General features: G+C 46.9%; 1 protein-coding gene across 1 annotated transcript in view; it reads right to left on the reverse strand.

Annotated features, from left to right (window-relative positions):
* LOC147706481 (alpha-2-macroglobulin-like protein 1) overlaps nt 1–15,030 on the reverse strand; it is a 690,635-nt gene that overhangs the window by 532,193 nt on the left and 143,412 nt on the right. The window contains exon 7 of the mRNA XM_086929617.1: nt 8,554–8,689. Coding sequence (XP_086785743.1) covers nt 8,554–8,689 — 136 coding nt within the window. The remainder of the gene's footprint in view (nt 1–8,553; nt 8,690–15,030) is intronic.

Genomic DNA, 15,030 nt, shown 5'->3' on the forward strand with positions numbered 1-15,030 from the left:
AGAATGGGAGAGCCTGGATATGTTCTTTTTTCATGCAGTGATGCGGTGATATAGCAGGATAGGAATGCCTGGGGATGTTCTTTTTGACATGAAGTGATGCAGTGAGATAGAAGGATCGGAATGTCTGGGGATGTTCTTTTTGACATGCAGTAATGCAGTGAGATAGAAGGATAGGAATGTCTGGGGATGTTTTTTTTGGCATGCAGTAATGCAGTGAGATAGAAGGATAGTAAAGCCTGGGTATGTTTTTTTTGGCATGGAGTGTGCAGTGAGATAGAAGATAGTAATGCCTGGGGATGTTCTTTTTGGCATGCAGTGTGCAGTGAGATAGAATATAGTAATGACTGGGTATGTTGTTTTTGACATTCAGCAATGCAGTGAGGTAGAAGGATTTGAAAGCCTGGATATGTTCTTTTTTACACGCAGTGAGATAGAATATAGCAATGACTGGGTATGTTCTTTTTGGCATGCAGTGAGATAGAAGATAGTAATGCCTGGGTATATTCTTTTTGACATGCAGTGCGCAGTGTGATAGCAGGACATGAATGCCTGGGGATGTTCCTTTTGACATGCAGTGATGCAGTGTGATAGAAGTATTGGAAGGTCTGGGAATGTTCTTTTGGCATGCAGTGATGCAGTGAGATAGAAGGAAAGGCAAGCCTGAGATTGAAGGATAGGAATGCCTGGGTATGTTGTTTTTGACATTCAGCAATGCATTGAGGTAGAAGGATAGGAAAGCCTGGAGATTGTGTTTTTTCATGCACGCTGCCGTGAGATAGCGGCATAGGAATGCCTGAGAATGTTCTTTCTGGCATGCAGTGAGCAGTGAGATAGCATAACAGGAATGCCTGGGGATGTTCCTTTTGACATGCAGTGATGCAGTGAGATAGAAAGATAGGCAAGCGTGGGGATGTTCTTTTTGACATGAAGTGATGCAGTGAGATAGAAGGATAGGAATGTCAGGGGATGTTCTTTTTGACATGCAGTTATGCAGTGAGATAGAAGGATAGGAATGCCTTGGATGTTCTTTTTGACATGCAGTTATGCAGTGAGATAGAAGGATAGTAAAGCCTGGGTATGTTCAAGTTCAAGTTCAAGTTCAAGAATTTATAAAGCGTGCTACTCACCCAGAGGGTCTCAAGGCGCTTGGGGAAGGGGATCATTATTTGTCAAATAGCCAGGTTTTAAGTTCTTTTCTGAAGAAGAAGTGGTTCTGTGTCAGGCGGAGGTGAGTGGGGAGTGAGTTCCAGGTCTTGGCCGCCAAGTAGGAGAAGGATCTACCTCCCATGGTGGATCTTTGGATACGCCGAACTGCGGCGAGGCCTTGATTGGAGGATCTTAGTTGGCGGGTGGGTGTGTAGAATGATAGTCGAGTGTTGAGGCATTAGGGCCCTAGTTTTTAGAGGGCCTTGTGTGCGTGGGTGAGGAGACGGAATGTTATTCTCTTGTTGACGGGAAGCCAGTGGAGGTCTTTCAGGTGGACGGTAATGTGATCTTGGTGAGGGATGTCCAAAATGAGTCTAGCTGATGCGTTTTGGATGCGTTGGAGTTTTTTTTGTAGTTTGGCTGTGATTCCAGCGCAGAGGGTGTTTCCGTAGCATAGTCGACTCGTAACCAGTGCGTGGGTGACAGTCTTTCTTGTCTCGGCGTGGATCCAGTGGAAGATTTTTTTGAGCATACGAAGTGCGTTGAAGCAAGAGGATGAGATGGCGTTGACTTGTCTGGTCATCGAGAAGGAGGAGTCTAGGATGAAGCCAAGGTTACGTGCGTGGTCTGTGGGTATGGGTGCTGAGCCCAGATCCGAAGGCCACCATGAGTCGTCCCAGGCAGAGGGGGATGATCCTAGGATGAGTACTTCCGTTTTGTCTGAGTTGAGTTTTAGGCGGCTGTTTTTAATCCATACGGCTACTTCTTTCATGCCTTCGTGAAGATTGGTTTTGGCCGTGTTGGGGTCTTTGGTGAGGGAAAGGATCAGCTGGGTGTCATCTGCGTAGGAGATGATGTTAAGGTTGTGTTGTTGCGCGATGGAAGCGAGTGGACTCATGTAAACGTTGAAGAGGGTGGGACTGAGTGATGATCCTTGTGGTACACCGCAGATGACTTCGGTGTTCTCTGATTTGAATGGGGGAAGTCGGACTCTCTGAGTTCTCCCAGCTAGGAATGAGATGATCCAGACCAAGGCTTTTCCTTTTATGCCGATGTTGCTGAGGCGTTGTATGAGGGTGCTGTGACAGACAGTGTCGAAGGCGGCGGAGAGGTCGAGTAGAATGAGGGCAACTGTTTCTCCATTGTCCAGAAGTGTTCGGATGTCGTCTGTTGCTGCGATGAGGGCGGTCTCGGTACTGTGTTTGGCTCGGAAGCCGGATTGTGAGTGGTCGAGTGGGTTGTTTCGATTCGAGGAAGGCGGCAAGTTGGCTATTAACGGCTTTCTCAATGACTTTGGCCGGAAATGGGAGGAGGGATATGGGGCGGTAGTTTTTGAGTTCAGAGGAGTCTGCTGTGGGTTTCTTCAGGAGGGCGCTGACTTCGGCATGTTTCCAGCTTTCAGGGAAGGTAGCAGAGTTGAAGGAGCAGTTGATGACATCACTTATATGGGGTGCGATGATGGAGTCTGCTTTGTTGAAGATGTGGTGGGGACATGGGTCGGTTGGCGAGCCAGAGTGGATGGAATTCATTAGGTGGATGGTGTCTTCTGTGGTGATTGGGTTCCAGGCGTTGAGATTGTTAGAGGGCAGTTTAGGTTCTGAGGGGGGTGGAGATGATTGTTCGTTGGAGCTGTTTTTGAAGCTGTTATGTATGTCGGCAATTTTGTTGTAGAAGAAGGAGGATAACGAATCGCATAGGTCTTGGGAGGGAGTGATGTCGTTTGAGGCTGCGGTGGGGTTGGTGAATTCTTTGACAATGTTGAATAGTTCCTTGCTGTTATGGGCGTTGTTGTCGAGTCGATTCTTGAGTGCTGATTTCTTGGTGGATCGAATCAGCTGGTGCTGTTTGCGGGTGGCTGCCTTGAAGGTGGTCATGTTGTCGGTGGTTGGGTTTTTGCTCCATGTTTTCTCGAGAGTACGGCATAGTTTCTTGGATTTCTTAAGGTCGGCGTTGAACCCGGGGGCCTTTTTGCTGTTTTGTTTGGTGTGATGGTTTTTCAGGGGTGCTAATTCGTCAGCGCTGTGAGAGATCCATTGTTTGAATTTGATGGCAGCTTGGTTTGGGTCCGATGAGAGGGCGGGTTGGTTTTGGTTGAGCGATGTGAGGAGTTGGTCGGTGGTGATTTTGTTTCATTTTCTTCGGGCAATAGGTTGTGGGGGGTTGTGGGTCGAGGTGGTTTTGTAGCTGAAGTGAACACAACTGTGGTCCGTCCAATGGAGAGCTGTGGTGCGATCGAAGGAGATGTGTTTGCTGGAAGTGAAGATAGGGTCGAGCGTATGTCCGGCTATATGGGTGGGGGTGTCAACAAGTTGTTTTAGGCTGAGATTGGCCAGATTGTCCAGAAGGGTGGTGGTGTTGCTGTCATTTTTCTTTTCCAGGTGGAAGTTGAGGTCCCCTAGTAGAATGTAATTCACGGAGGCGAGGGCATGTGGACTGATGAAGTCAGTGATGTCATTGTTGAATTGTTTACGTGTTCCTGGAGGCCTGTAGATGAGGGTGCCTCTGAGTGTGGTCCTAGGGTCGGTGTGGATCTGGAAGTGGAGGTGTTTGGCGGTTGTGAGGTTATCGTCTGAGCTGGTCGTGATTCGGATGGTGTTCTTATGGACGATGGCGATGCCTCCTCCTGTTTGGACGGTGCGGGCTTTTCGGATGATCTTGTAGTTGTTCGGGATGGCTATGGCGATGTCGGGTGTTGATGATGCGTTCATCCATGTTTCAGTAAGGAAGGCGATGTCCGGTGATGTAGTGTTGAGTAGGTCTCAGAGTTCGATGGCGTGTCTGTGGACTGAGCGGGTGTTCAGCAGGATGCACTTCAGGTGGTTAGAGTGGGAGCTGTGTTTGGGGTTAGTGGATGTGGTATGGAATTTTATGCTAGTAAATTTGCAGTAGTGGCATGCGAAAGGGCCGTGAGTACGTCCCGGGGCAGATTCGTAGCATTGAGGTGTGCGTCTGGGGTTAAGGGCTAGGAGGGTGGCAGCATCATACGTTATGCGGGAGGAGGGGATTTTGCGGGGCCAGGGGGTCTGGCACTGGGCGCGGTCCAGGCGCGGACGGGCGTAGACGGGCTTACCTTTGGCGCACCTTCGGCGCGCATGGGGCGCGACCGCTGCGCGTGAATGCTGCGCGCAAAAGCATCTGTCATATGTGGTTAGTGGGAGGGGCGAGGGAGGATGATCTTGGAGGCGGGGAGCGGGGCGGAGAGCCGGGCTGGGGGTCACCTCAACAACAACAAGATGGCTGCAAGCCAAAATGCGACTGGAACGAGCTAGGAGCACAGGTCAGGCAATGGCGGTCAACAAACGCCAGTGGGATCGGCGCAATAAGGCACGGCAGGCACAGGCAGCAATGTGAAGTACTGAAATCAGCAGAGAGCAGTCTAGCGGTACAGCGGGGTAAATAACACAAATGCGGAGGTAACAGTGTTAAATTGAATCACTGACAAGGCGCAGGCAGCAGAGTTAAATAATTAAATAATGTCCAATGATAACAAGCAAGGCACAGGCACAAGCAGTGCGAGCAGCGCTACGATACCAGGATAGGATTGTCAGCAACGAGGGGAGCGACCTCCTTCGAAGATCTCGGGACGTCACAGCGCTTCGTGCGATGGGACGGGCTGAATGCTCACAGTGGGAGGGAGGATGATCTTGGAGGCGGGGAGCGGGGCGGAGAGCCGGGCTGGGGGTCATCACAACAACATCAAGATGGCTGCAAGCCAAAATGCGACCGGGACGAGCTAGGGGCACAGGTCAGGCAATGGCGGTCAACAAACGCCAGTGGGATCGGCGCAATAAGGCACGGCAGGCACAGGCAGCAATGTGAAGTACTGAAATCAGCAGAGAGTAGTCTAGCGGTACAGCGGGGTAAATAACACGAATGTGGAAGTAACAGTGTTCAATTGAATCACTGACAAGGCGCAGGCAGCAGAGTTAAATAATTAAATAATTTCCAATGATAACAAGCAAGGCACAGGCACAAGCAGTGCGAGCAGCGCTACGATACCAGGATAGGATTGGCAGCAACGAGGGGAGCGACCTCCTTAGAAGATCTCGGGACGGTCACAGCGCTTCGTGCGATGGGACGGGCTGAATGCTCACAGTGGGAGGGAGGATGATCTTGGAGGCGGGGAGCAGGGCGGAGAGCCGGGCTGGGGGTCACCACGAGAACAACAAGATGGCTGCAAGCCAAAATGCGACCGGAACGAGCTAGGGGCACAGGTCAGTCAATGGCGGTCAACAAATGCCAGTGGGATCGGCGCAATAAGGCACGGCAGGCACAGGCAGCAATGTGAAGTACTGAAATCAGCAGAGAGCAGTCTAGCGGTACAGCGGGGTAAATAATACGAATGCGGAGGTAATAGTGTTCAATTGAATCACTGACAAGGCGCAGGCAGTGAGATAGAAGATAGTAATGCCTGGGGATGTTCTTTTTGGCATGCAGTGTGCAGTGAGATGGAATATAGTAATGACTGGGTATGTTGTTTTTGACATGCAGTGTGCAGTGAGATAGCAGGACCGGAATGCCTGGGGATGTTCCTTTTGACATGCAGTGATGCAGTTTGATAGAAGTATTGGAAGGTCTGGGAATGTTCTTTTTGACATGCAATGATGCAGTGAGATTAAAGGATAGCAATGCCTGGGTATGTTGTTTTTGACATTCAGCAATGCAGTGAGGTAGAAGGATAGGAAAGCCTGGAGATTGTCTTTTTTCATGCATGGATGCAGTGAGATAGCGGCATAGGAATGCCTGGGGATATTCTTTGTGGCATGCAGTGTGCAGTGAGATAGCAGTAAGCATGGGCGAATTTTGCGAATTTGCGATCCGCGAATTTGCGGATTTGCAAATTCGCGAGCCGCAAAATTCGCGAATTTGTGCGAATTTGCGGATTTTTGCTTTTTTGCTTGTTCGCGGGTTTTTTGCGTGTTCGCGGGGTTTTTTGCGTGTTCGCTGGGATTTTTGCGTCTTCGCGAGCCGCTTGCATAGCGAAGTTACCCATGCAGTCGTTTATGGGAGAGGGAGAGAGAGATAGATATATAGATAGATAGATAGATAGATAGATAGATAGATAGATAGATAGATAGATAGATAGATAGATAGATAGAAAGAGAGAGAAAGAGAGGGAAAGAGAGAGGGAGAGAGAGAACGAGAGAAAGAAAGAGAGGCCGGATCTCTGAAGGGCCAGATTCCTGAGTGCCCCTACAGAACATACAGCTTTTTATTTTTAGCAAAATGCATATGAAAATTGTGCTGTAAAGGTCTCTTTTAGTTTAACCCCTCCTGACAACTCAAAATGGGTGTATTTGCCATCCTCTCCCTTCTTCCTGTTTTTTATATCTGTAAGTGCTTCCTGATGAGGTTTAATTCCTTGGACAGGTGCCGCGTTGCCTACTTGTAACTATTCTCTGACCCTGCTTCAAGGGTCAGAGCAGGGTCAGAGAATAGTTGCAAGTAGGCAACGAGGCGCCAGGAAGCAATTAGCAGCAGGTGTCCAAGTTGAAGTTAATTTGTTTGTAACCCTTTTGTAAAAGGTTACAAAGAAATTAGGTTCAACTTTTGCACCTGCTGCTGTAACCCTTGCTTGGCTGAAAATTCATCCCTGCTGATTCGCGGATTTTTCGGCAATTTCGCGAGATTCGCGGATCGTGAAATCGCGAAAATCCGCAAATTTGCCCACGAAACGGATTTTACGCCCACCCTTAGATAGCAGGACAGAAATGCCTGGGGATGTTCCTTTGACATGCAGTGATGCAGTGAGATAGAAAGATAGGCACGCCTGGGGATGTTTTTTTTTTACATGAAGTGATGCAGTGAGATAGAAGGATAGGAATGCCTGGGGATGTTCTTTTTGACATGCAGTTATGCAGTGAGATAGAAGGATAGGAATGCCTGGGGATGTTCTTTTTGACATGCAGTGATGCAGTGTGATGGAAGTATTGGAAGGTCTGGGAATGTTCTTTTTGACATGCAGTGATGCAGTGTGATAGAAGTATTGGAAGGTCTGGGAATGTTCTTTTTGACATGCAGTGATGCAGTGTGATAGAAGTATTGGAAGGTCTGGGAATGTTCTTTTTGACATGCAGTGATGCAGTGTGATAGAAGTATTGGAAGGTCTGGGAATGTTCTTTTTGACATGCAGTGATGCTGTGTGATAGAAGTATTGGAAGGTCTGGGAATGTTCTTTTTAACATGCAGTGATGCAGTGAGATTGAAGCATAGGAATGCCTGGGTATCTTGTTTTTGACATTCAGCAATGCAGTGAGGTAGAAGGATATGAAAGCCTGAAGATGTTCTTTTTTACACGCTTTGTGCAGTGAGATAGAATATAGTAATGACTGGGTATGTTCTTTTTGGCATGCAGTGAGCATTGAGATAGAAGATAATAATGCCTGGGTATGTTCTTTATGACATGCAGTGTGCACTGAGTTAGCAGGACAGGGTTGCCTAGGGATGTTCCTTTTGACATGCAGTGATGCAGTTTGATGAAAGTATTGGAAGGTCTGGGAATGTTCTTTTTGACATGCAATGATGCAGTGAGATTGAAGGATAGGAATGCCTGGGTATGTTGTTTTTGACATTCAGCAATGCAGTGAGGTAGAAGGATAGGAACGCCTGGAGATTGTCTTTTTTCATGCACGCATGCAGTGAGATAGCAGCATAGGAATGCCTGGGGATGTTCTTTGTGGCGTGTAGTGAGACAGCAGGACAGGAATGCCTGGGGATGTTCCTTTTGACATGCAGTGACTTAGAAGGATAGGCATGCATGGGGATGTTCTTTTTGACATGCAGTGATGCAGTGTGATGGAAGTATTGGAAATTCAAGGAATGTTCTTTTTGACATGCAGTGATGCAGTGTGATAGAAGTATTGGAAGGTCTGGGAATGTTCTTTGTGGCATGCAGTGTGCAGTGAGATAGAAGATAGAAATGCCTGGGTATGCTCCTTTTGGCATGCAGTGTGCAGTGAGATAGGAGATAGTAATGCCTGGGGATGTTCTTTTTGACATACAGTGTGCACTGAGATAGGAGATAGTAATGCCTGGGGATGTTCTTTTTGACATGCAGTGTGCAGTGAGATATGAGATAGTAATGCCTGGGTATGCTCTTTTTGACATGCAGTGTGCAGTGAGATAGAAGGATAGGAATGTCTGGGGATGTTACTTCTATCCACGCAGTGATGCAGTGAGATAATACTATTTATGGGGTGCTCTTTCTTTAATGCAGTGATTCTTTCATAGATTGTGACATGTGGGATGATTCTTCTTCTTCAAGGATGCAGTGTAATAGGACATGACATTTCTTAAGGGGGGGCTTTTTAATCAGGCATACAGTGAGAATGCAGGAGGAGCTCTTCTGTGCACACCCTCGAAAAATGACATTGTTTGAAAATGTAAACAAAGAGGCACATTACTCACCCCCCATGACTGAGTTTTCTGGCACCACAGACAATGCTGAGTCTTGCCTCATTGCCATCCTGTTATATGCATAGGCATTTTTGCAAATGATGGTTTTTTTTATGTTGGAGTTCGTGAACACCTTCAAACCGACTTCCTGTTTACCAGAAAATATTAACAAGAATTAAAGAAACATCATATATAAAGCAGTGCTTAATTTGTAAAATATTAAGTGCCAAAGTCTTGGCCAGGAGGCCACTGCAGCTTGCACCACCCATCGCTCCTGCCATCGCTGCCAAAATAATAACTAACCATCTCTCTCACCTGCAAATTCAACAATTCATATTATTTTCGATCCCCAAAGTTAAAGGAGTGGACGGGGAGGTAGATATTATTAATTTTACATGCATATTGTATTTAAAAACAACTATTGTTCTGCTCATCTCTAAATTAGATGAACAGCACCACCATGTGGCAGACTGTGGACAAGTGCAGTGTTGACAAGTGCTGGTGCCGACCCCTGGAAACCAATTAAGTGCAGGTGCCGAGCACTAAAACCACCAGCTCAAATTAAGCACTGATACAGACATGTTCCCGTTGAGTCCATGCATCATGTTTACGGTTGTTTTTCGAGGTAATACTTGTTATCAATAATTTCTGCTAATGTTAGAAAATATTTTATAAGGTGGTAGGTTATGCACCTGACAAGAATGTGACATCACTCCAAGAGCCTAATAGAAGACTGGCACATCAGTCTTGAAACCATATAGTAAACTGGGGCACTAGAGTAGGAATCATAGGTCAGACTGTAAGATTACTGCAGGTACCAGACTTCTAACTATCACTTTGCTCTAAACTATTGATACAAACATTTTCCCAGCGGCCACAAAGTATGGTCTTCGGTGAGCCTGAGGGCTACATTGATGCTAGCAGAATGATAGTGGGGATTTGTGGGTGGTTAACCTCATCACAGCGGTGCGAATTCCGCCGCAGTGCTGAACATTCCGATCGCGGGCGTGGTCATGACGGCTCCCGGCCGGGTCTGGTGGCTCAGTGGAATAATACGTCTACTGCAGGGGCCTGTGTTCGACCTCATGGTCACAGGTTCAAATCCCGGCGGGTCCACTCAGCCTTTCATCCATTTGGGGTCGATAAAATGAGTACCATTGAGTTGGGTAACAACAAACATCTGTTATTTCAGCGCCAAGATGCCCGTAGTGGTGAACGTGCGCTTTACAAATACTCATGTTATGTTTATGTTATCAGCACACACCCACCATGACTCATGACGGCCGGGAGCCATCATGAGCATCGAAGAGGTTAAATGGTGCATGATACCTCATTTGTTTCTTTTTCTTTACTTCAGTTAGCTTGTAAATAAAAGTTTCCCTGTTTATTTAACATCTTTCTGAATGTTAGTGCTCTCTGAAGTAAATAGTAGTCCAGTGCTGCTGTTAACCCTGGGGCTGCATGTGAGTGGTATGATGGCCACAAGGGGGCCCCAGAGCGTACTCTGAGTATCACTACTCTAAACCATAGAAGATAAACTGCAGGGTTATTTTGGTGGTGGTACAGCAGCTGCCCAAAAAATATGAATACCCTACAGGACAGTCCTCTGTCCCACTTAGCCCTGATTCCGAGTGAAAGTGCTATTAATCACATCTCATAAAAAAACGATACCCCAAGTTATGTTATTTATCAGGTGTGATAAAAAGCACCTATTGCAGGTTTTTGGGGTATAACCAGGGGCGTAACACAGGCCCCGGCAGCCCCTGCAGTGCAATGGAGCCCCGAGCTGCAGGGGCCCCTCAGCACAGTACTCTGGCCTAAGTGCTCCGGATTAAATCTGGAGCGGGGGCCCCTCAGTGTACCTTTCAGGTGGGCCCGCTTCATTTTCGTTACGCCACTGGGTATAACATGCATATTTTGATGTTTAATGCACCAGAATTCACCAGTTATGGTAAACACAATATTTTCTTGTTCAATTTCGGCAGGTTTGACCTGCTGACATTTAATAAAGTTTCAGGTATTTAACATATTCAATAATTTTTTAACTCGTAACTCCGACCCGTGCGCAAACAGTGGTTTTCAGACAGATCGGAATCAGACTCAGAGGTGTGGAAATGATGAATTTTCACTTGCAGAGCCTCAGCTCGCTCCCACAGCTGAAACCATTGACCTGTCGATCCTTCTGCCAATGGAGGCTTCAACCACGGTCATATGACGGTACGAAGGGTGTGTTGACTGTAACAGGCCAATCTGCTTTGGTCTGCCACGCAAGGCCTGGGGTCTCAGGCAGGAAAAACATTTGAAGGTCCCTGCACATCACAACTAGCAAGTTTTTTAGGTCTCGCGACCTATCAATGCGCATGCGCATTGAGCGGAGCGAGAATTCAAGTTCTCAAAATCTTCTTCCAACCAAGGGCTTTTTGGTGCGGTTTTCTTTGAGTTGACGTGAATCACGTGACCAAACAAGCACGCGCATCAGCCTCCCTCCCTCCTAATTGCATTTTTTAACGGCCGCCAGCACATCAAAGGGCTTCGCCCAGCGTGCGCTCTGCTGCTTCTCCTCCCCTAATTAATCATGGCTGGCCATGTTACTCTTGGCTTCGGCTGCCTCTCTGCTGCCCTTGCTCCCCATACCGTAATGTGTTAGCAAAGCACATTGCAATACAAACAATGGTGACCGCCGCATATTTTTTTCACAGCAGCCGCTGGCCGCACGCCACTCCTAACATGGGCGCATACAAACAATTGCGACCGCTTTTCAAGCTTCTCATCGCTGGGGGACCGCTTTGTAATCTCTGCTGTCTGCTCCCCATACCGTAATGTTTTAGCAATCTCTGATGTCTGCTCCCCATACCGTAATGTTTTAGCAAAGCACATTGCAATACAAACAATGGTGTCCCCCGCATATTATTTTTCACAGCAGCCGCTGGCCGCACGCCACTCTTAACATGGGCGCATACAAACAATGGCGACCGCAGGTTTTTTTCCATCACAGTAGGCTCCATTGTATTTTAATTAATCGTGTTTTTTTGTCCGCCGCATATTTTTTTTCACAGCAGCCGCTGGCCGCACGCCACTCCTAACATGGGCCCATACAAACAATGGCGACCGCAGCTTTTTTTCCATCACAGTAGGCTCCATTGTATTTTAATTAATCGTGTTTTTTTCCACCAGCTCCGCACTCACACTTCAGCAGTGGCGCTGCGGCTTGAACAATGGCGGGTGTTTTTTTGTTCATTTTCAGCACGCTTTCACTTTCACAAAGGCGGCACATGCCTTTGTATTTGACCGGCTCATCTTTTTTTAAGATCCCCGGACTAGGAGCAGAGACAGCGGTGGTCCCTTCATAAATGAGGAGGTAAGCGAGGCATAATGCAGCTTTCTTTCCTCTGACACTGCTCTCAGGACCCCACCTCTGCTGTTTTGCTTGTTTTTTGTTGTTTGCAAGTGCCCCAAGCAAAGCACATTGCAATACAAACAATGGTGTCCGCCGCATATTTTTTTCACAGCAGCCGCTGGCCGCACGCCACTCCTAAAATGGGCGCATACAAACAATGGCGACCACTTTTCAAGCTTCTCATCGCTGGGGGACCGCTTTGTAATCTCTGCTGTCTGCTCCCCATACCGTAATGTTTTAGCAATCTCTGATGTCTGCTCCCCATACCGTAATGTTTTAGCAAAGCACATTGCAATACAAACAATGGTGTCCCCCGCATATTTTTTTTCACAGCAGCCGCTGGCCGCACGCCACTCCTAACATGGGCGCATACAAACAATGGCGACCGCAGCTTTTTTTCCATCACAGTAGGCTCCATTGTATTTTAATTAATCGTGTTTTTTTGTCCGCCGCATATTTTTTTTCACAGCAGCCGCTGGCCGCACGCCACTCCTAACATGGGCGCATACAAACAATGGCGACCGCAGCTTTTTTTCCATCACAGTAGGCTCCATTGTATTTTAATTAATCGTGTTTTTTTCCACCAGCTCCGCACTCACACTTCAGCAGTGGCGCTGCGGCTTGACAAATGGCGGGTGTTTTTTTGTTCATTTTCAGCACGCTTTCACTTTCACAAAGGCGGCACATGCCTTTGTATTTAACCGGCTCATCTTTTTTTAAGATCCCCGGACTAGGAGCAGAGACAGCGGTGGTCCCTTCATAAATGAGGAGGTAAGCGAGGCATAATGCAGCTTTCTTTCCTCTGACACTGCTCTCAGGACCCCACCTCTGCTGTTTTGCTTGTTTTTTGTTGTTTGCAAGTGCCCCATGCCATGCTTGCACGTTAATAGAGGCAACGCCCCTTTCTTTAGATGAGCCACGTCTAAATGATGGGGTGCCATTGCCATTAAACGTGTAAAGAAAGAAAATAAGCAGTTTTGTGTTCAGAAAAATCAGTATGTTTTACAATATAAGCTTTAAACAATTTAAATAAACAAATTTGCGTACCTTCATTTTGTAACTGGGCCTATTGTAATGCATTTCCATTTGGTTCAGACAAAAAACACAGACCGAAAGTCTGCAAGAGTGTGAAACATCACATGTTTTCACCAGTTGGAAACAAAACAAGAACAGGATACTTTAGTGCTTTAAGCTGCGTCATAAAGATTGTAATCTGTTGCCTGGCAGCATCTGTGAGATGCAAATCAACTAACAGCAGGAAGCTAAGCTCCGGAAAACAAATAGAAGTCACTGCTGAAGTAAGGGGTAAAAACACAACTCCCCCTTCGCATACGTTTAAATGCACGGAAAATGCTATTACTTTGTAGTCGTCAAGATAAATAAAAATGTCATCTTTGCCTATATTTTACAAAGAGAACGGACCCAGGAAACTCTGTCAAAAGCCGTAAAATACATCACCAAGAAAAGATGTAAATTAAAACATTAGCTTTACTTAAAATACTGTTAGCCAGGCCCCTTGCCCCTATGCGTCTTAGCGTCACTGCGCCTGCAGCACCACTAATGCATACATGTAAATCGTCAGTGTGAACTATGCCCATGCTGTTAATAGGATCTCTGCTAATATTACAAGGAACAATTTAATAACAGCCCCAGCAACACTAACAATACATATTAAGTCCAGTAAACTCAGCTGTCAAACCGCAAGTATTAAATCGTAATTAAAGCACTAGTCCGGGCCATTACCACAGTTTCTGTGTTACATTTTAAGGGACACCACCACATTTATTTATTTTATTTATTTTATGTTCTTGTAGAGCGCCTGAATAGACCCCCGGAGGGGTATCTCCGCGCTTTTGCCAGTGGAAGAAATACAGATTGTGCTGGTCCATGTTCAAAAGTGACTGATTAGATTGGATAGGTGTTTTAACTATTTATGAAGAGATGGGTTTTGAGGGTTTTTCGGAAGGTTAGGTGATTGGTAATTTGTTTTAATGTCTGGGGCAGAAAGTTCCAGAGAACAGGTCCAGTGTGAGCTAGGGCACGACCTCCCTGCCTAGATTTTTTGATTCTGGGTACCTGTAATAGCTGGAGGTTACTGGAGCGTAGGGACCGCCCTGGGACATAGGGTGAGAAGGCTTTTGTGAGGTACTTAGGCCCCTTACCTGTCAGACATTTGTGGATGGTACATAGGATTTTAAACTTAATGCGTTGCCGCACTGGGAGCCAGTGTAGTTTAGCCAATAGAGGGCGGGGGGGAGTCCTAGGTGGAGCGCTGAGGACTAACCTTGCCGCAGTGTTTTGGACTATTTGCAGTTTGTTAAGCTATTCTCCATTAGTTGATAGAAGAAGACCATTGCAATAGTCCAATCTGCTAATGACTAATGCCTGGACCTTGGTCCTATGTCTGTCAGGTAGGTATGTAAACATCCTTCTCAGCAGTACAATGGCCCTAAAACATGTACCGGCAAATTGGTTAACATGATCTTTAAATGTAAGGGCTTGGTCTAATAGCACTCCAAAGTTTTTCACGGTCTGTTTGGGATTGGGAACAGGTCCCAGTTCTAGGGGCCACCATTCGGGGGACCACAGTGTCACTGCCTCCCCGAACAACAGTACTTCCTTTTTACCTACATTGCACTGTAGGCAATTTTTGGCCATCCACTCTGACACTGCCCTCATTCCATCTGCAAAAGATTTTATTAGAGCAGGTGTGAAGGTTTTAAAAGGGAACAGAAGTTGGGTGTCGTTGGCATATGACACCGGGGTGAACCCAAAGGATCTCACTAAGTCAGCCAGGGGGGCCACGTACACATTAAATAATGTGGGGCTTAGGCATGAGCCCTGTGGCACTCCCCTGGTGAGCTCCCTAGAGATGGATTTATGGGAGCCCAACCTGACTTATTGAGAGTGGCCTGAGAGAAAGCTTCATGGGGATGCCGCTTTTTTCCTTATTGGGTTCACCACCGCTATCTTCCATTCCATTACGACTTGTCCTTCTGTCAATGAGATGTTCATCACCGACTGGATGGAGGGTCCTAAGAGGGTGATCAGAGGGGCGACCATTTTTGCAGGGAGGAAGTCATTGGGGGACC

Source organism: Lissotriton vulgaris, chromosome 7 (genome assembly GCF_964263255.1).
Source record: "Lissotriton vulgaris chromosome 7, aLisVul1.2, whole genome shotgun sequence".
Taxonomy (NCBI): Eukaryota; Metazoa; Chordata; class Amphibia; order Caudata; family Salamandridae; genus Lissotriton; species Lissotriton vulgaris.